The sequence below is a fragment of the Nycticebus coucang genome, chromosome 2 (genome assembly GCF_027406575.1).
Source record: "Nycticebus coucang isolate mNycCou1 chromosome 2, mNycCou1.pri, whole genome shotgun sequence".
NCBI lineage: Eukaryota > Metazoa > Chordata > Mammalia > Primates > Lorisidae > Nycticebus > Nycticebus coucang.
This window is the reverse complement of record NC_069781.1, coordinates 25,185,364-25,208,081: the sequence shown is the minus strand read 5'-3', so window position 1 is coordinate 25,208,081 and position 22,718 is coordinate 25,185,364. Positions and strand designations below refer to the sequence as shown.

The 22,718-nt window shown below is 39.0% G+C and overlaps 1 protein-coding gene across 2 annotated transcripts in view; it reads left to right on the top strand.

Moving 5' to 3' along the window:
- Positions 1 to 12,699, top strand: part of KIAA1958 (KIAA1958 ortholog) — a 162,679-nt gene extending 149,980 nt beyond the window's left edge. For both annotated transcript variants that reach the window (XM_053565716.1, XM_053565723.1), the window contains one exon: positions 10,051 to 12,699. In XM_053565716.1, the coding sequence (XP_053421691.1) occupies positions 10,051 to 10,857 (807 nt within the window). In that variant the 3' untranslated portion in view covers positions 10,858 to 12,699. The remainder of the gene's footprint in view (positions 1 to 10,050) is intronic.
- Positions 12,700 to 22,718: the final 10,019 nt, after the last annotated feature.

The window sequence follows — 22,718 nt, the reverse complement described above, 5'->3', positions numbered from 1 at the left end:
GAGTCCCGTAGACCTTCTGAGTTAGGGAAATGGAGCTGAGAGAACAGAGAGACCAAGATGGCTGGAGTAGTCATAACAGAATATTTAAAGGCAGAGAGCCAAACAAAGAACCCATAGAGACCTGAAGACAGTCACCCTCAAATATTCAGGTAAGTACTGAGCAGCATATGCAGGTAAGGAAGCTCCCTGAGGAAAGCACCGTTTTTACCAGCCAGTGTGGGAAAACCTCAGGATTCATTGAGAATGAGGAGAGTACTCAGAAAGCTCATGTCAGGTATAGAGAATAATTAGCCCCTAGACTGAACTCGTCCCATCCAAGGTCTGCTCTTGCCATTTCTATTGAACATTATACTGGAGGTTCAAGCCAGGACCTGTTCAATTAGGCAATAAAAAGAAATAGCCTTCCAGAATGAAAAAGAAGAAGTAAACTATCTTCTTTTGCAAATGGTATGCTCACGTATAAAGAAAATTCTAAAGGAACCATTAGAAAGTGATTTGAAATAATAAACTAGTTCAGCAGGATTGCAGGATATAAAATCAATACACAAAAATCAGCAATCAGCCCAGGCGTGGTGGCTCACACCTGTAATCCTAGCACTCTGGGAGCCTGAGACGGGTGGATTGCCTGAGCTCACGGGTTCGAGACCAGCCTGAGCAAGGGCAAGACCCCATCTCTAAAACCAGCCCAGTGTTGTAGCAGTCACCTATAGTCCCAGCTACTCGGGAGGCTGAGGCAATAGAATCATTTGAGCCCAGGAGTTTGTGATTGCTGTGAGCTATGACCCCATGGCACTCTACCGAGGACAACAAAGTGAGAGTCTCAAAAAAGAAAAAAAGAATCAGCAATCAGCAAACCAAAAATAAAATTAAGAGAAGAATTTTATTTATAATAGCAAAAATAAAAAGAATAAAATATTTAGAATTAAATTTAACAGAAAAATTCCAGATTATTCACTGCAAACTACAAAACAATATTGGGGAAAAAAGTAAAGACATAAATAAATGTAAAGACAACCTGTGTTCATGAATTAGGAAATTTAATATTATCGAAATGGCAGTAATCAGCCAAATTATTTATAGATTCAAAGTAATCCCTATCAAAATCTCAACTGTTTTTTGCAGAAGTAGGAAGTTGATTCTAAAATTCATATGGAAATATAAGTGACCCAAAGTTGCCAAAACAATCTTGAGAAGGAAGAACAAAGTTGGAAAACTCACATTTTCTAATTTCAAAACTTACTACAGAAAGCAAGACTGTGTTCCATTGGCACCATACATAACAGATCAGTGGAATAGAATTAAGAATCCAGAAAGAAACCCTCACATTTACAGTCAGTTGATTTCAAGAAGGATGCCAAATAACTCAATGGAGAAGAATAGCTTTTCAATAAATGGTGCAGGGATAACTGGATATCTAATGCAAAAGACTAAAGTTGGACCCCCCTACCTCAAAACATATATACAAATTAACTCAAATGGATCAAAAATCTAAACTTAAAAGAGCTAAAGCTATTAAATTCTTAGAAGAAAACATAAGGGTAAATCTTCATGACCTTGAATTAGACAAGGTTTCTCAGATATGACATCAAATATACAATCAACCAAAGAAAAAATAGATAAACCAGAATTCCTTAAAATTAAAAACATGTACTTCAAAAGATACCACTTTCAAGAAAGTGAAAGACAACCCACTGAATAGGAGAAGGTATTTATAAATCCTGTATCTCATAAAGGACTTGTATCCAAAATAAAGAATTATGATAACTTGGCTCTGCGCCCGTAGCTCAAGTGGCTAGGGCGCCAGCCACATACACCAGAGCTGGCGGGTTCGAATCCAGCCTAGGCCGGCAAACAACAATGACAACTACAACCAAAAAATAGCCAGGCGCTGTGGTGGGGGCCTGTAGTCCCAGCTAGCTGAGAGGCTGAGGCAAGAGAATCACTTGAGCCCAGCAGTTTGGAGGTTGCTGTGAGCTGTGACACCATAGAACTCTACTTAGGGCGACAGCTTGAGACTCTGTCTCAAAAAAAAAATAAAAAATTATGATAACTTACCAGCAAAAAGACAAATAGCCTGTTTTTTAAATGGGCAAATGATCTGAATAGACATTTCTCCAAAGAAGATACACAGACGGCCAATGAGCACATGACAAGATGCTCAGTATTGGGCGGTGCCAGTGGCTCAAGGAGTAGGGTGCCAGCCCCATGTACCAGAGGTGGCAGGTTGCTTGCCAGCCCCGGCCAAAAACTGCAACAACCAAAAAATGCCCAGTATTATTAGACATCAGGGAAATGCAAATCAAAACCACAACATATCCAATTTGATGGCTAGAATTTTTTTTTTTTAAGAAGAAATAACAAGTGTTAGTGAAGATGTGAAAGAATTGGGGCTCTCATATTCTTGTGATGGGAATGTAAAATGATGCAGCTACTTTGGAAACAATCATGCAGTTCCTCAGAAGTTAAACATGGAGTTACTATATAACCAACTAATTCCACTTCTAGGCATATATACCCAAGAGGATGAAAAACATATATTCATACAAAAACTTGTGCACAGATATTTACTATAGCATTATTCACAATAGCCAAAATGTGAAAACCACCCACATTCATTAGTAGGTGAATGGATAAACAAAATCTAGCGTATCCATTTAGCAATAAAAAGGAAGTACTGATCCATGCTACAACATGGATGGACTTTGAAAGTGTTAGACCAAGTGAAGTCAAACACAAAAGGATAAATAAATCAGAGACAACAGAAGAGAGATGTGTGATTCCACTTAGGTGAGGTACCTAGAATAGGCAAATTCATAGATGCAGAAAGTACAGTAGAGGTTACCAGGCCTTGGGCAAAGAGGAAATGAGGTATTATTTAATTAGTATAGAGTTTCTATTTGGAATGATGAAAATCGTTCTGGAAATGAATTGTGGTGATTTACAACTTTGTGAATGCAATTAATGCCACTGAATTGTATGCCTAAAAATGATCTATAAAGAAGAATTGCTTGAAGCCAGGGGTTTATGACCAGCCTAGGAAACATAGGCCCCATCTCTACAAAAAATAAAAATTAAATATTTTGAAGTGGACAGATTGCTTGAGCTCAGGAGTTCAAGACCAGCCTGAGAAAGAGTGAGACCCTGTCTCTACTAAAAATAGAAAAACTAGCCAGGCATAGTGATGCATGCCTATAGTCCCAGCTACTCGGGAGGCTGAGGCAAGAAGATTGCTCAAGCCTAAGAGTTTGAGGTTGCTGTGAGCTATGATGACGTAACAGTACTCTACCCAGGGTGACAGAGTAAGACTCTGTCTCAAAAAATAAATAAATAAAGTAGAAATTTAAGAAATAATAAATATTTTGTTATGTATATTTTACTACAATTTAAAAACCCAAATCAATAAAAAGGTAATCATTTCCTTTTAAATAATAATTTTAAATGATTGCTAATATATTAGTAATTTTAAGATTCACCTGTTCTCCAACTCCCATGATTTCTCCATGGCCACTAGCCTTAAGGCTAGGCCTCAGAGTCTTATCTTCCAGATTCTCTAACATCACTATGGCAGTTGTCTGTACTGTGAACCTATATATTCCCTTGTAGGAGTCTATGAAAGGACCCTTATTTCTCCCCACCCTCCATCATTTAGGTAACATCCACATCTCAGGTGGTGAAAATTTCTCAGCTTTCCAGTAGAGTGTCCCTTTTCCCTGCTTCTGGGTATTAATACTTCTTAGTTGGCCCCTGTGTTACCTAGACAAATAATGGCTAAGGATAAAGAAATGTCTCAGTCCTCTGTAATCCATTTTACATGATCCTCCCAGATTAAATATCTGTTAAGAAAGAAAATATCTTAGAGAATTAGCCAACATTTAATGAAGAGAAAAAATGTGGCATCAAGTGCCCATACTCTTTAATTTGACTCTCTTGGTTTCCCTACAAAATATTATTAGTCTAGGTGTGTCATTAAAGATAGATACAGCTGGCAGGTACCAGTGCCTGATTATGGTTTGGCATCTGGCGAGCCCCAAATTTAGTTGCTTGCTCAAGGGAGAAAGCAAGGAGTCAAGTCAGACTTCACATGTCATCTGAATAAGCCTAGTGTGCGCGCTGCCCTCACTCTGTGAGCGCTGTGTAGTGCCTGTGGTTTTTCCCCACGAGTTATCAGAAGTGTGACCTACTCATCCCTGATACGTATTCTTCAAGTTTGCTCTATTGCCTTACATGTTCCTTAGACTCAATCACTAAAAAAATGGGGCATCTCTATAAATACTGTTCTGAATAAAGTAAAATTTGGTAAGTGCAAATTTTTTTGTTGTCAGCAATGGTTACTTCAAGATTCATTTGTTTTCAAGCAAATTGTACAACTACTTGCAGTTCATACCCATTTTCTCCACTTTCTCCATCCTCCTAGACAAGATTATTACAAATAAGAGTTTGAAGCATTTCTCAAAAAAAGCAGTTCTTGGGTTTATTAATACTTGTCTTATATCCTGTCTCTTGCAAGTGTCAAGGACTAATATTTAGTTTCAGAGCTTTGGAATTTGCCAGGCAAGTCAGTTTTCTTCTTATTTTATTCTTTCCCACCTGGGGTCATCAGTCCCATAACAAATCTCTTATTTCTCTTTGGTCATTTTTTACATCAAGGAAGCCAAGTGTCTAATCCATGGTGAATCTTGATGTGGTAAATCAATTTAGGTTAATGAAGGAAAGTGGTTTCTTGTCATGTCTTCTTAGCTCACTAAAGACCTTGGTAACTTAGAGGAATAATCACCAGCCCAAGCTAGGTCTGAGAAAACAGATGCAGCCAACATGGTGACAATTAACTGTTTCCTATGTGCAGACAATATAAATTTTGTGCCTTGACATTTCTCCAGGAATTGCTTTTTTGTGGTGATTTTACTTTGAAACTTGTGATATTCTGTAGGAGTCCAGAAAAATGTTCTGTATCCTAAGTCAGCTTGGTTCTCCTGATACCAAGGTTAATTCATTGATTTAACCTATAGTTGTCAGTGCATTGGGTGCCAATTATGTTTCTGGCCTTCTGGTATGTGTTGAAGACCTAATCATGAATGAGATACAGTTCTTGCTTTCAAGGAACCTTCAGTCCATTTTGAGAGATAGATATATAAATACATAACAGACTATACAACATGGAAAGGACCGTGGGAATCCCAGGTAAGAAAGTAATTTTGCTTAGGGAAGCTGGAAAAGCTATTATATAGAAAACAGAATTTGAGCTAATTTTGGAAGAGGGCATAGAGACTTTTCAAATAGAGGTTAGAAGAAAAGCATTCTAGACAGAGGAATTAGCAAGTACAAAGACTTAGAAGCATGAAAGGGCCTTGTGGTTTCTGGGAATGGCAAAAAGTTCAATGAGGCTGAAAAATAAACTACAAAGAGAACAGAAGATCAAGCTAGAGAAATAGGGTGTGTACCAGTTATCTATTGCTGCATAACAAACTATCCAAAAAACTAAGTAACTTCAAGCAGGGCGGCGCCTGTGGCTCACAGGGGTAGGGTGCTGGCTCCATATGCCAGAGGTGGCAGGTTCAAACCCAGCCCTGGTCAAAACTGCAACAACAACAACAACAAAAAAGTAACTTACAGCAAACAGTCATTTTATTTGCTCATGATTTGACGTGTTAGCATTTTGGGCTGAGCTCAACTGAGTATTTCCTCTGTTGGCCTCACTTAAGGTGCTCACATGGGTGCAGTCATCTGGGATTAGATGGGAGGTAATTTGGGCCTCCTCACATGGCAACACGATGCACTAAGATAGGAAGAACCTGTAATATGAAAACTGAACTCCTCTGAGGCCTAAGCTTGGAATTCACACATTGTCACTTCTGCCATATCTGTCGGTCATACTATGTCAGTGGAAAAATAGACTCCACTTCTTGATGGGAGAAGCAGCAAAGTCGCATAGCCAAAGGGTTGTGTGTACAGGGAAGGGAATTGCTGGAGCTCTCTTTGCCAATGGCCTGCCACAGAGTAGAAGCAGATTGTGAAGACTTATATACAAGGTAGACAGTTTAGAATGTATCCCAGGGGCAACAGGAAGCTGTCAGATGTTTGTTTTTGTTTTGTTTTTTTATTAAAACACTAAAGTAAAAAAATAAGATTTTCTCCTTAGCTCTCCTTATTTAGGATTCGTTCCTCTCCTGCAATCCACATGGTTATTTCAGAAGTCACACAGTAATAAGATGATAAGTTGTTTGAATTAGGAGTAGGCCAAACAGAATCCCTTTTTTGGATTTTTTTTTTTTTTTTTTTTTACTGAAAATGAGAGTTTGTTGCTAAAAACCTGAAGCTGTAAGATGTAAACCTTGGGGAGTGCTAGGTAGCTATTTCTGTAGCTATATGAAGAAAGTCAGTCTGCACAAAGAAGCAGAGATGAGAAATAGAGAGCGTCCTGATGGCCTTGAAGCCCCACTAAGTCTGACATCGCTCTCTGCCTACACTTGTTCAAGTTTAGTCTCTCTCTCGCAATCAAAGACATCCCCATTAATAAAAGGAGAAGCTAATACCTGCAAGTGGAGAGTTGCAAGTGACAACCTAAAAATCCAACATCAGCTGAGTTTGAGTATATTGGTTATTGGGAAATTATTTTAACTGATTATTGCTGCCATTTAAGAAAGTTGTTCTTGGGCGGCGCCTGTGGCTCAACGGGTAGGGCGCCGGTCCCATATGCCAGAGGTGGCGGGTTCAAGCCCAGCCCTGGCCAAAAAAAAAAAAAAAAAGACTAATAAAAAAAAGAAAGTTGTTCTTGGGGCGGCACCTGTGGCTCAGTGAGTAGGGCGCCAGCCCCATATGCCGAAGGTGGCAGGTTCAAACCCAGCCCCGGCCACACTGCAACAAAAAAATAGCCGGGCGTTGTGGCGGGCGCCTGTGGTCCCAGCTGCTCAGGAGGTTGAGGAAAGAGAACCGGGTAAGCCCAAGAGTCAGAGGTTGCTGTGAGCTGTGTGACGCCACGGCACTCTACCCGAGGGCAGTACAGTGAGACTCTGTCTCTACAAAAAAAAAAAAAAAAGAAAGTTGTTCTTATATTTTGTATGTAACCTACTGCTTCTGATAGCTTTCATCTGAATTTCTTAGAGTTTTCTAGACCAACAATCAGATTATCAGAAAATAATTCTATTTTGTCTTTTTCTTTTCCTATTATATACATATGTACCAGCGTGTATATATAATAATTTCCTTTTCTTATCTTACGTGTTTGGCTGTACCCTCCAGAACGGTGTTATATATAATAGCAATAATATTCAGTATGCTTACCCTATTCCTGCTTTTATAAGAAAGAATTCAAAAGTTTTCATTATAAGTATAATTTTTATAGTTCTTGCCTATCCTAATACTCTTCATCATACTAAGCTTTTTTTCCTTCCAATCTAAACTTAATTTGTATTTTTAAAAATTTTGGCTATTACTTTTTCAAATACTTCTTTAGTATCTATCAAGTTCATATTGCTTTTTCTTCTTAATGAATGTCAGTTATATAAAAATAAGTATTAAGATTGAATTTTTTTATATTGTACAAGAATCCCCACTTGTTTTGATGCAATATTATACTCCATTCTGAATTTGACTTGATAATAATAGGCATTCCCTGTTTTGCAAGGCGAACTAGAACTTATGCATATCAGAGTCATGCCTTCACTTTAAATGGTACCAATGTGCACAAATTTTATTTAACATAATGAAGTAGAAAATGAAAATTGCCTATATTTTATTAGGGATGTTTACATTCATACACATATGCATATACTTTGGTTTTTGGAATAATGTTGGTCAAATTTGCATTAGAAAAAAATATCTTTTTCCTATGCCTTAAAACTCCTTAAATACAAAAGAAAATCTGAATTGACTCCTTAAAGCCATCTCTTTAGAAATAATACACATCTTTAACAATTATTTCACTCTTTTCTCTTGTTTAGGCCTATTCAAATCTCTTACCTCTTATTGAACCAACTTCGATAATTCATATTTTGCTAGAAAATTGTTTGGGTTATCTAGATTTTCAAATTAATATTCAGAAATTATATCATGTTTTTCATATTCTTTATTTTCATTTTCCGTAGTTATACTCTTTCTTATTCCTACTATTATTTAAATGTACACATACCTCCTTCTCTTTTTTCTCTCTTTCTAAAGTTATACCTGCCAGAAGTTTGTCAACTCTATGCATATTTTTAAAGATTACATATTCTTATTTTTATCTACCTCAACTTATATCTTTTGTAGCCTATTAATTTACATTTTTATCAATTCGTTCTATTATTTTTTAGTTTGATTTACTTTTTCTAGCCTTTTGGGTTTAATAATCGGTTTGCTTATTCTAAATAAAGTTTTCTAACAAAGTCATTCAAAACTATATTATTGAAATACTAGGGGTGCAAAAAATATTTATACACATTCCCAAAAAGTGTATGAATTGGAAGTAAAATTGATGTGTGTAGCATGCCTAGGTACACTTGACCAGTAATGGTACCTTCGATTCAACTTCAAAAAGTGGTACATAGATAACATCTCTTAAAATGTGCATACATTTTTTGGTACCCTCTGTATATTTTGCAGTATCTCATACATTTTGTTTTTGTTTTTTTGAGACAGAGTATCATTTGTTGCTCTCAGTAGAGTGCTGTGGTGTCATTGCTCACAGCAACCTCAAACTCTTGAGCTCATGTGGTTCTCTGCGTCAGCTGGGACTACAGGCACCTGCCACAATGCCGGCTATTTTTAGAGACGGGGTCTTGCACTTGCTCAGGCTCATCTCAAACCTGTGAGCTCAGGCCATCCACCCACCTTGGCCTCCCAAAGTCCTAGGATTACAGGCGTGAGCCACCATGCCTGGCCACAGTATCTCATATATTTTGATATGTAATATTTTTCCTTTTGTTAATTTTTTTAAATTTGGTGTTAATATAGGATACTTGTGATTGTTACATTTATAAGGTAAAGTTCAAAGTCTGAGTTGTGGTTGAGTCCTTTATCCAGAACCGTGCTTGCTGTATGCCCCTACGCTGTATCCAATAGGTGGCTTTTCATTAATTCTTTTTTTGTTGTTGTTAATTCTTAATCTTGAATTCTTTCTCTTTGACTCAGGGATATTAGAAGAATGAATGTTAATCTGTTCAATTTCTACTCAGTAAAGAATTTTTTTGCTGAGATTTTCTTACTGTCCTAAAACCTATTAGTACATTCAGCCTGAATACACTATGAGCAAGATCTGGTTTGCTCTGCATCTTGAAAATAAAGCTTTCTTACTAGCCAAGCTACCTTCTCTCCTACCATACCAAATCAGGTGCTCTCCCTGTCAGTATAGTCATTAAGTGTTTGATTTCTCTTTAACAAATAATTGATACTGAAGACCTGTCGGTCATTAAGCCAGAGATATATTTCAGGACCTATTCAGATAAATTCAAGTGACAATCAAGGAGCATTAACTTGCTCTCTTCAGTGGAGGAGACCTCAATTGTCTTTCCTTAGAGCACCATGTGTAGTAACGCCAAGACCAGTGTGCACGTGTCGAGGAAATTAATGCTGAAGCGATTCAGAGTTTAAGTTTAGTTTAGGAATCCTTTACAGAGGATGGTTGAATTTTATTGAAAGGAAGGAAAGCAAATGATTTGCAAGCAAAGAAAAGAAAAAGGGCCTTCCAGAAAGGAATAATGAAAATTACAAAAGACCAAAGAAAAGGTATATTTACAGTTTATGTCTGTGTTTGCAGACACACAGGGTGTGTGTGTTCGTTACTATTTGCAAACCCTCTCGTGGCCCACTACGTTAAACATTACAACGATCCTTTGAGAGGTCATTATGTCCTGTTTTGTGAATGGAAGCAAAGGTTTGAGTGGTGGATCCAAGTGTAGAAGATCTTCCAGCTTGAAGTTCACTGTTGTTTCCACTGTGTCACTAAGGGGTCAACCCTTTAGAGGCCACCACGTGTCTTGTCCACAGTGCAGCCCCTGGTGAGGATGGGAAAGGAAGGAGGGGTCTGGCTATGTGGGTGTCCTCAAGTGTGTAACCTCAGTGTTTGTCTCATTTGAGATCCCTGCAGTGAAGTTGAACGAGCTACTCGAGAACTTTTATGTCACCGTTAAGAAGAGTGACGGCTCCGACTTCCTGGCCACCTCACTCCACGCCATCCGCCGAGGCCTGGACCGCATCCTGAAGAACGCAGGTGTGGGCTTCTCCATCACCAGCAGCACCTTCAGCTCCTCCACCAAGAAGCTCAAGGAGAAGCTGTGGGTGCTGAGTAAGGCCGGCATGTCAGGGGCCCGTTCTCGCAACATCGTCTACTTCTCCCTCTCCGACGAGGAGGAGATGTGGCAGGCGGGCTGTTTGGGGGATGACAGCCCTATCACTCTCCTGTCCACTGTGGTCAAGTACAACAGCCAGTACCTGAACATGCGGACGCTGCAGGAGCACGCGGATCTGATGTATGGGGACATTGAGCTGCTCAAAGACCCACAGAACCAGCCCTACTTCGCGCGGACAGACAGCGTCAAGCGGGAGAGTCGGAGTGGTTCCACCAGAGTGTGTCACGGGAAGATCTACCACGAGCACTCCAGGGGGCACCGACAGTGCCCTTACTGCCTCCTCTACAAGTACATGTACATCCACCGGCCGCCCACCCAGATGGAGGCCCGCTCCCCCTTCTACCTTACCGCCAGAAAGGAGGCCGCAGACATGGGCAGTGTGTGGTACGAGGAACAGAGGATGGGGCTGCGATCTCTTCGTGGAATTGTCCCAAACTTAGCCAAGAAGGTCAAGCTGGAAAACTGTGAGAACTTCACCTTCGTCTCGTTTACTCAGGTCTCCAGGAGGCTGGGCTCTCACAGCTGCTGCCAGTGAGCCCAGCCTGGGTCCAGCCCTTGCCCCGTGCACCCTCCTAGGCCAGAGCTCCCCTAGGTGGCCAGAGTCAGCGTCACCAGTGCTCTGAGGAGGCAGGGGCTGACCAGGCATGACGTCTATCAGGCTGGTCTCCATCAGCGTGGCCTGCTAATCCCCTGACTTGGGTTTGTTTTTTAAGTAGATGAGTCTGAATAATTCAGATGTTTTATCCAAATGTCTGTCACCTTTGTTAACTTTTAGAATTTAACACAATGTATAATTGCTACATACAAGAGTGAGGAAATTCATTTTATCTAGTGCCTTTTTAGCACAGGTTTTCTCAAGAAAAGAAAGAAAATAAAATAAAAAAGGAAACTGTTTAAGTAATCACTTAAAAAAAAAAAAAATCCCAGTAGCCCAGTCGCTTTAGAGTGTTAGGATTACACTTGTTGAATTACACTCACAAGAATGAAGCAGAAGGAGAGAGGCGACGTGTTAACAATGTCCAGGGACAGAAGTGCACTTCTTGACCCTCCTTTATGTTTTGCTGGTGGGTAACGAGGTTCTGCAGAGCAAGCAGCCTCGCCGGAGGGGAGATCCGCAGTGGAAGGGACTCCATCTCGACTGTCAGTGGAGACAATTTTGTGAAAAAGATGAATGCACCAGAAGGGTGTTTGTGAGAACAAGGTTTCCTGTGACTAGATGGTTTGTAGTATGAGGGAATTTCCAGCAGTGAAGGAAAATGGCTTGGAAAAGCCATCTGTGATTCAAAATGTGAAAACCTCCTGAAGCAGAAGTGCCTACATTTTATTTCTCAGCACCACATGAGAGCTCTTTTCATTTGAACATTTTTTATTGTTATTAATCTGTGTTTCATGTCATAGTTCTGTCAGCATATAACACTGGATCTATTAAAACAACTAAAGGTAATTATCGGCTACCAAGAAAATCCAACAAAATAAACTGCAAAGAAAACAAATCCCAAAACATGTTTATTAAAGAGCTTTGAAATATTGTTGTCAAAGCCTGACTTTTTCAGCCACGGCAGATGCCATCATTTTAGGTTGGCACCAGAGCTTGCGACATGATAATTTAGGCGACCGACCAGGTAAGCAAACCCAGCATTAAGAATGTAGTTGTAAAGTCAGAGCCTAATGTAGATTATTAATGGCATTTGAAACCATTTCACTCAGGTAAAATTCAGCCTGATTGCATAATTATTTAAACATTAGCAGAATTTTCTGATTACTACTCTGAATGCAACAGTAGGTGAATAAGGAGTCCAAAGAGTACTAATTAATAATAACAATAATTCATACAGATCTTTATATTTGAGGAAAAACTTCTACAACTTTATGCCATGTTCCTGTGTGTGTTTTCTAATCCTGAATTAAAATTCCTGTACAAATTCTGACTTTGGAGAAGTCAGAAAATCAGTCCCATTTCTTTTTCAAAATATTATTTTGGTATTTATTTTAATTGTTTTTTAAGAACATTCCCTAGTCACTGAAATACATAATACTTCTTTACCAGAGAACACTCGACCAATGCTGCCTTAAGCTGTGATGTTCCCTTTTAAGTTACTGTGCATTGATAATTTTGTTTACTAGTTGATCTTTCCTTGGTAGAGGTTAATTTTGGAATATTTACATCTGTATGTAAATAACAGGTAATATTTAATAATCATTGTTATGACTTGATATTGTATACTGTTCTGTTGTGGTTTTCCTATAGTGATTTTAGGGTTTTGATTAAAAAGAGATAGACAAAACATTAGATACAGTTTTCCTTTAGTTCGCTAAACACCCAAAGGATATTTTTGTTTGTGGAAAGCAGATGTTCATGTCCTTGTCAGTTCTGCACTGAAACTGAAATATAACCTCTGTGAACTATTGGGCAGAGCCTGCAGCTTACGTAAATAAAGCCTCCACTTTTATTTTAGATTCAAGAAGAAATGGCTCTTAGGAATCTTTTCAGATTTTAACATTTCCAATAGTAGCAATAACCGATCTAGAGTTTGTAACCTTTCTACTGATAGTGGCGTCTCATGCACTGAATAACCGTCCCTGCTTCGGGCTTGTTGCCTGCCACCTATTTGATGTACTATAAATCCCCAGAGTTCTGAAGCGAATGATTACATCTGGAGGGCACATCTTCAGAGCTGTCCGATGGAAAGAACGGTGTCTCAGCATCCTAAATGCCGTTCATTACATGCCTTCTTGGGCATGGAAGTGTGAAGGAGAACACTTCCGTCAGGTGTTACCATGCCCCACCCATTGTGCTAGGTACTTTATCTGTTACATCTTTGTGTATATGTATGTGCGCGCACACACTTGTGTGTTCAAGCCTGGTGAACCTGTTAAGATGGCAAAGTGCCTGTCCATGTGCGTGGCTAAGGCCGACCCTGGAGGATCTTAATGGGGGGCAGAGTAGGTAGTCTGGTTGGTGTTCTGCTAGGGCAGTTGTTTTGGCTTTCCAGTCTGCTCTAAACCTTACCTGCTGCGGACACCGGGATTTTCGGCTCTTGGCCTAAACAGGAGAAAGGAGATCCCAAGAGGGAAGGTTGAGAACATTTTCCCCACTTACCTTTGGGAGTTTTTGTGTTCCAAAGTGGGAATGAATTTTGAGAATTCTCAAATTCACCTAGATACCAGTTACCTTTGGGCTGTGCATCAGGCTGGTGCTGCAGGAGTTATGAGAGGGCCTGTGGAGTCCTTTGGGTGAGCTCCTGCCCACAGCACTGTGCGTATCTGCTCTGAAGTGAGCCCTGCTTTCTTGCTACTGATTCTTCAGAATCTAGCAGGTCTCCTTGTTGGAAGTTTACTCTGGCAGAGATGATAAGTGTCAAATTGAATTAAACATAAAGAGTTGAGCACATCATAAGCATGTGATAGATTTATTTAACTAATCTGCTTTATACCACTTATTTCCTCCATCATGGAGATTTTCTCTCTCTCTTAAAATGTTAAACTTGAAGAGGAAACCAAACCTGATAATCTGGTCAAGTTAACACATTTTCACCCATGAATTCTACCTCTAACTCAGCCAAGCCCTGATACCTCAAATATAGCAAAAATAAGTGAAAGTAGAACAGAAAAGCCTTAATAGGCTTTATGAGACAGTTTTTCCATTGTTTAGTGTGTTTGCAAAAAGGAATATTATGGAAGTATCTAACCAAAGCTGTGAAAGAAATGGTCTCCTTGGTCATGTGGCATTTTTCCAATTTTCCTCGGATTTTTTTTTTTTTTTTACTGCATTAGTCAGACTGATAAATGGTGTTGAAGAAATATGAAATTCTCTTACTTTGATTTTTATTTTAATCTAGCCTTACTAAAAGCATCAAGCACTATATTCCACTCTCTCGACCAGTTCATAGACACGGTCATTAGGAGAATCTGAACAAAGTAATACTCATATAGAAACTAAAGCCTCTTGCTAAAATGAAAAGATTGCTAGACTGGGAGCTATTTCACTCCTCACTTGGGCAAATGCTGGTGTCACTTTCCTCAGCTATAAAGTGGGCTCAGAGGAATGGATCATCTCCAAGGTGAACAAAGTCACACTTCTGCAGTTCTTCAAGGTTCATACAATGAGGAAGTGGCAAAGTTCCTAATTCCTGAAAGCCAAATAATTTATCTCCTAATTTTGTGCTTCTCACTCATTAGCGATACCTTCTTTAGGAATAAGATTTTTCTTTTCAAGGAAAAAAATCATGTTGATTTCAGCTTTCCCAAGACAAGATGCCATTCTTGAATTTTCAAGTTCCACAACTTCTAAATTATCTTGCTATCCTTAGGCAGCAGAATGTTGATTATTTTTCTCAGTTTAGGTTAACACTAGCTATACTGTTACTACTTAAATAAAAAGAAAACATTCATCTCTTTGTTGCTTTAATTTTTATTTATTTTTATTTTTTAATTTAATTTTATTTTATTTTTTGAGACAGAGCCTCAAGTTATCGCCCTGGGTAGAGTGCTGTGGCATCACAGCTCACAGCAACCTCAAACTCCTGGGCTTAAGCGACTCTCTTGCCTCAGCTTCCCGAGTAGCTGGGACTATAGGTGCCTGCCACAATGCCCAGCTATGTTTTGGTTGTAGTTGTCATTGTTTGGCAGACCTGGGCCAGATTTGAACCCGTCAGTTCTGGTGTATGTGGCTGGTGTCTTAGCTGCTTGAGCGCCTTATTTTTATTTTTTAAGATAGAGTCTCACTTTTTGTTGCCCTCCGTGTAGTGCCATGGCGTCATCATAGCTCACATCAACCTCAAACTCTTGGGCTCAAGTGATCCTTTTGCCTCAGCCTCCCAAGTAGCTGAGACTACAGGCACCTGCCACAATGCCCAGCTAGTTTTTCTATATATGTATATATTATTTTTTGGTACAGATGGGGTCTCGCTCTTGCTCAGTCTGGTCTCAAACTCCTGAGCTCAAGCGATCCACCCGGCTCAGCCTCCCAAAATGCTGGGATTAGAGGCATGTGGCACTGTACCCAGCCCTCTCTGTTGCTTTATATGAGATGGCGATTGCTTAAAAACTTTGAACTTATAACTAGTTAACCTTTAGGCATCAATGAAGGTAAACAATGAGGACCTCAAGTAAGAGTTACCTCATTTTCTCTACGTGATGAAAGTTAAGGCTAAGGCCCATACTCACAGAAACAATGAGCTCTGAGCAGAAGAATACTTTTAAATGCTTTTGCCTTTAAAGTGAATTTTTAATGATCTGTGTTTAAAAAAAACCCATTGTTTAGCAATGTTCTTAAGATCTTTGTTGCATCTTCTCATATAAATTAATCACCTTAATTAAAACAGGAGTTGGGAAGGATTGGGAGTGACCGACAGCTGCGCTCCCTTTCCCAGAGAAGAGGAGGCCATCCAGGATAATAATTAACATCTCTGATCATTCTTACTTCTGACATGTGTCCTTACATCACTGGATTTCCCAAAAGTCTTTTGAGGGAGGCTGCCCATTCTTCAGGCAAAGTTCACCCATTATTTTTATGCTTAAGCATACTTCTAATTCATTATAGTCCAAGAAATCCTGAGAAGTTTTCCTATGTTATTGATCAGAATCAGATTGTTATGTTCAAGTAAAGTGTTTAGTTATTTATTTAATGCAACTCATATGGAAGTTCATTATTTCAGGAAATACCTAAGACAAAAAAAAAAAAAAAAAAAACCTTGGGCAGCGCCTGTGGCTCAAAGGGGTAGAGTGCTGGTCCCATATGCCGAGGGTGGCGGGTTCAAACCCAGCCCCGGCCAAAAAAAAAAAAAAAAAAAAACCAAAAAACTGGATAATATGGAGATACATACTAGTTCCATTACTATTAATAGCAATTAGATATTAGCACTCTAGGAGGCCCAGGCAGGTGGAAAGCTTGAGCTCACGAGTTCCAGAGTAGCCTGAGCAAAAAGGGAGAACCTGCCTCTACTAAAAATAGAAAAACTGAGGCAAGAGCATCACTTGAGCTCAAGAGTTGGAGGTTGCTGTGAGCTTTGATGCCACAGCATTCTACCCAGAGCAATAGCTTGAGACTGTTTCAAAAAATAATAATAATAATAGCAATTAGATCTCTCTCCCCTGTTGAGAATGGGCTCCTAAAGACATAATGGTCAATATAATTGACTTAATTTACATTTAACTGGTTATTATTACATATACTGATTTGTTCAAATGCAAGTTTCTAGGACAATGGTTCTCAACCCTTTAATACAGATGATGTCATCATGCCGGGTACTGTATGTGGACAGATCTGTATGTGGACGGACCAGCCTAGAGACGGGTAGAGGAGCGGTGTCTCGGTTCCTAAGACCATCGGAAATACGTGTTTTCCGACCCCCAAAGGGGTCATGACCCACAGGTTGAGAACCACTGTTCTAGAAGGTTCAGATTTGACACAGTTTTAAGTGCTTTCTCAAAGCTGCCTCACATTCTCCTTTAATTTTCACAGCAGCTCTGCAAGGGTCTAATTATTCCCATTTTACTTATTGAGAAACCAGGCTCAGAGAAGTTAATTAAACTTCCAAAAGTCTCACGGAGCTAATAAGTTAGAGAACTTAAGTTTGAATATAGGGTCTTTGACTCAAAATCCAGTGCTCAATCCATTAGACAAAACTGCCTTGGAGGTCCATTTAACTTCTTTTTTGGGGGAAACAGACTCTGTTGCCCAGGCTATGGTACAGTTGACCTCACACAGCTCACTGTAACTTTGAACTCCTGGGCTCAAACAATCCTCCTGCCTCACCTTCCCAGAGTGCTGGGATTACAGTCATGAGCCACCATGCTGGCCTAAATCAATCAACTTTTTTTGAGACAAAGTCTTATTTTGTTACCCTCAATAGAGTGCCGTGACATAGCTCACAGCAACCTCAGACTCTTGGGCTCAAGTGATTCTCTTGCCTCAGCCTCCTGAGTAGCTGGGACTACAGGCTCCCATTACAGCGCCTATCTATTTTTAGAGATGGGGCCTTGCTCTGGCTCAGGCTGGTCTGGAACTCCTGAGCTCAGGCAGTCCACTCCTTTGGCCTGGTGAGAGTGCTAGGACTTCAGGCATGAGCCACCATGCCCGGCCCACCAATCAACTTTTTAAAAATTAAACACAGTTTCTATTTGCTTGGGAAATATTTTGTTTCTTGCACCAGACACTTTATATCTACTCTCTTACTAACTGAAAAAGTCATTTGGGTATAATTTAATAGTTCCTCGAAAGCCTGATGGTTTTCTATGAATGAGTATATTTTCTGTGTACTGCAAATCTTCTATCTTTATCCAATGAGCAATTTATATTACCCGTTATCTCCTTTTTTTTTGAAGTTTTTTTTTTTTTTTTTTTTGGCCGGGGCTGGGTTTGAACCCGTCACTCCGGCATATGGGGCCAATGCTCTACCCCTTTGAGCCACAGGCACCGCTCAACCGTTATCTACTTTAAAGGGCAGATATATTCTAGACTATACATGCCAGTATATTCTAAAAGAAGTCAGTTGGTTTATAAACTGTACCTGTTTTGACATTGGAACCGTTGCTTAAAATGTAAAGAAGTTTTCCTAACCTATGCCATGATTACATGTTCGGTTTTTTATTCGTGGTTTTTAATTCTGTTGCCAGAAGATTTTTTATAATCTTTAGGCTGAAGCCTACTCTAATAGCAAAATGTAGTCATTTGTTTTCTGTTCTTTCTTCTATTGGGGCATTTTTTTTATTTTTCTAACCTAAAAAGGAATAGGTTAGAGGTAACTCTGAGATCATCTAGTCATACTCCCTCGTTTTACCAACAAGGAAAAATGTAGAGGTGAGGGGAAACTTGCCCTTTCCCCTAAAAGTTCACTGAAAGATCAACTTACAATCAAGGAAGATTAATAAGAGAATTTATTTACTTCATAAAGGCAAAATCAGAGTGATAACACAGTTTTCCAATGGAGTTCAAATACACCTTCGAGGGAAGGGGGCAGTTGGGAAGAATAGGGCAATAAATGGTTGCTAGGGAGACGAATGGATGTGGGGAGAAATAGATTGACTTATAAATTAACCTGAGAGATGGGTATTGATGACCCAAGTGATTTGGGCCATGTATTCCTACATTCCTGACCCCCATTCCTGAAATATTTTGAGGTAACAGAAAAGATCTCTATTACCCTCTTTGGTCCTCTGATCAGGCCTGCCCGGTTTATGCAGATAGAGGGAAGTCCTCCATTGTTTCTTGACCTTGACTGGCCTCCAATTCAAAATATTTTTTATACCAGGGAGTCATACTTTGTAGTTAAATTTTCTTAGCTCCTTCAGAAATTAAAGGCCAGGGATATTAAAGGGTCCATCTAAGATCAGTCAAACAATAAGTAGGAGATTCAGAAGTAGAAAATCAGTCCATAATGCCTTCCCTCATGTCATAGCTGGGAAGGTTCAGATTTTTAAAAAGTAATTATAGAACTGCATTTGGCAAAACAGACATTGGCTAGCAGAAACCTCCAGTGAGTGAGCTTCTCCCACCTTCCCAGAAAAATATTCATAAAGCCCCAGATCTTAATTCTGGAATGTAGACGGAATTCACAGAATTTATGAGGTGGATTGGGGCAAAAGCTCAAACCCTGTCTTCCCTTCATGGAACAGAGGCTTGTGAAACTAAAACTTTGGGATCGGTTAAGTTCTTGTCCTCCCCAACCATAGCTGTCTCCTTACTCTGGGTCGGAGCTCCAGAGAAGTTCAGGCTGATGCTCTCAGCCAGCTGCCACACCGTGAAGCTACACCACCCTCCCTTCTCTCCAACCTCTCGTTCTCTTCATTCAGTCCCAAGACAAATCCTAGGGCTAAAAGGTAGCAGGTAGCAGGGAGGGACTATTAGACAAACTGCCCAGTCAGAGAATAACGCCCCTTCAGTGCAGGCAGAAGCCATAAATGACCGAGTAGCAGAACACGATTTCTCAGGCATGATGCTGGTTCAGAGATCCAGAAAACCAGGCAGTAGGAAGGGAAAGGATGCTATGTCAATAGAAAAGTAGGAGATTCAGGAGTAGAAAATCAGTCTATAATGCCTTCCCTCATGGTAAACTAGAAATAGAACTTGGAAATATGAACATCACCTTACTGTGGGCCTGGGATTTGACATAAAAGGGATTCAACAAACACGCAAGTGGGCAGGGGCTGGGAACATAGGACCACATTTAAGGATGAGTACAGAGAAAAAAAATGAACAGCTTCCGGAACACTCTTGAAAATAAAAGTGATGGACTGCAGGAAACAAGAAATTCTTAGGATTCTCCTTGTCATAACTGAAAGAACAGAAGAATTGCTTCTATGCAGCAATAGTGAGCAATCTTAAGATGGGAATGCGTTAAGAGAAAAAGGCAATAGAATAAAATGGAAAAGGAAATAGAAGGATTTCAAGGAAGCCAAAAACACAAGAGCAGATTAAAATCCACATTCCAAGCAGAAAAGAACAAATTGAAGCTTTTAAAACCTCATATCAATTATGTGAAGGACAAACTTGAGATTTATCTTCTTGTTTTCTTAAACAAGTGAATAGTGGAGAAGGGGAATGGATTTGGAAGATGGAACAGTAGTTAACATTACTGGCATTTACTTTTTTTCTGATAGAAAGACATTATTGATAGGAAAAAAATATTATCAGACTATAAAAGTGAAATCTTTCCTGAATAGAATGAAAATCTGTGTATATAGATTTGCATTCCAGGCCAAAAAAAAAACCTGAAGAAGACAAAACAAATACCTAATCAGCTCCTGGCAAAAACATTAGAATCCTAGAGAATGAAAAGTCCTGCAGGTATCCAGTCCAAAAGTAACAAATTGCCTGTAAGAAAGGAAAGGTAGAAAAAAGAGAAGACCAAAAAAAGGAGCAGTCAGGCTCCAGACTTCTGCCACTCTACCACACAATACAATTGCCAGGAAACAATAGGGAATTTTGAAGAGGAAAATTGTGACTTTGGAATTTCACATACATTTTATATGTTAAGATAGGGACTATTTTTAGATATGACAAGCATCTAGGAAATATACCAGCTATGAAATATTCTCATAAAGATAATGAGATGTACTGAAATCTACAAAGCTTTGTTTAAATCCAATAGTATTTGCTGAGTGTCACAATTTCACTCTGGGGTATTGAATAGCAGTTCATTATCCACTAAAACAAGGAATATATGCTTTTAAATAGATAATATCGACTAGAAGCCACATAGCTAAAAGCAAAGTCTTCACGTGAACGGGCTAAGTAACACAAGAAAATGTATCTAAAATTAATTGTCATAGCACAGCATTGTGATTTATTCATTTTTATTATTGAGACAATGCATGATAATTATGGTATAAATAGGAAATTCAGACACATCTTTTACTAATAGAATATAAATTGCTCCCAATTTTTCCCAACACCGTTTAAAACATCTAAAAGAGTCTCTCTCTTCCAATTATAAAAAGGCTGGGGGTCCCCACCTTTGGGTGTCTGCTGGTCTACACTAGAGCTCGTTGACTCCATTCCATGTGCTTCCCCATTCTCCTCAAACTCAGAACTAGAAAGAGGGGCAAAATTAGAAGATTAAAGAATATATGTCTGTGTTTTAAAAAGTGATCCAAAAAAAAGCTCGTTTTAGAGTACAAAATGCAATTTCAACCACAGGAAGCTGGCCTGGGGCAGTGAGGTGCTTTCCTTAGCTGTACTTGAAGTTTCATGGAATTCTGTTTAAGTTCAGATATTAAGGGAATAAAAGCAGTAAAAAAAAAAAAAAAAAAAAAAATTACTTCTGGAGTCTACAATGTCAGTGTTAGAACCAAAGCTGGATTATTCTGGGTTTTTTTTTTTTTCATTTGCTTGCACTGCAGGCCTTGAAAACACAGGAATGTAGAGTATCTTCGGCTTTAATGCTCAGTTCCTTCCAGGCAATATTAAAGTTTTATCTGTGCCCTAAGTTGTCCACTTAAACTAAATTTTCAATGACACCAGCATGTTTGCTCCAATTTAGCAATAGAATAGTTCATGGATTGCTTTGTGTTTGCTTAGTTTTTCAGTCTGAAACACAGCAAAACTTCTTCCCATAAAGATGGGTAGATTCCAAGAATAGCCTTTCCCAGGGTCCTCTTGCTTAGCTGTGACTGACAGAAGTCTGTTCCATGTAGCCACTTAGGTAAAAATGCAATGCTTTTATTTGAAAATGTAATATTTTCTATGTGACTGTATTTTCCAAATAATCGCAACAAAACTGTGTCCTAATGTTTTCACTGTTGTGTATTTTTTCTTTAACGTAGAGGAGGATACCCATAATTTCTTAACACTGGAAACATCTATCTGAATGGTGTAGGAAATGGTCAGTAACTTGAATGATTTTATTGTATCATTTTCAACTTTGTCTTTCTTCTCCTGCACACGCGCAGGTGGGACTACATGAGTGGGAAGTGGCTGTTCCTTCTATTTTCCGTCATAGAGTGTTAGCGTTGGAAGGAGTTTCTTATTCATCTAGTCCAGACTTCTAGTTGATAGTCTAGTAAAGTCTCTTAACAATCTGCAAGGTTCTGGGTTGTGTTTTGTTTTGTTTTGTTTTTAACTTGTTATTTGGTTTCATTTATGTACATGCAACTTGACTGTTTGACCCAGATTTTTGAAAAATAAAAAAGTTCAATGTATATTTTGTCTGTTTTCTTAAAATAACAGTTATTTGAACTTAATCAGCAGTATGTATTGTAGTATCACATTCCTAGATGTAATGTTTTTCTTTATAGTTTGCAAGTTTAGGATCTTGCGAGCAGTTCTATACCTAGATTCTATGCTTCTGAGCCATGCTCCGGGTGAAACAGTTGTTCTGATGCTCTCTCTGGTCCTCTTACTTGGGCTTGCTTCACTGGGTAGGCTGAAGCTCCATTTGGAAAGCTCACATGGTAATTCCATATGGACCATTGTGTACATGCCTCTAATTAATGTTTTTCTGGTCTTTATTATTTTGGATTTGGAGACTACATTTAATCCTTAGAAATTACAAAGTAGAAAGTTACTGCTCTGAATATAAAACAGCTAAAATCATTTCTTTTTTTTTTTTCTAAAATCATGTCTAAGAAATAGCTTCTGAAATAGTTTCAGATATTTCTGATAGAGTCTAATTGTGGAAATAGTGAAAAGAAGAGATGTTGTTCTATTGAGCATAATTGACCCTCAGACAAATTGACTCTATGCTCATTGTTCCACTCCAGCCATGACTTTTTACACTTTAGACTGCTGGACCAGTTTAAAATTTTTATGAAAGCTGTGGACTATTTTTCTCATCACAGTGCATATACATGTACCACATTTTACATTCAGAAATCTAAGTTTTAAAACCCCTGCTCTAGAAATATTTTTTAATAGAGTTGTCTTTTTTTTTTTTTTTGTAGAGACAAGAGTCTCAC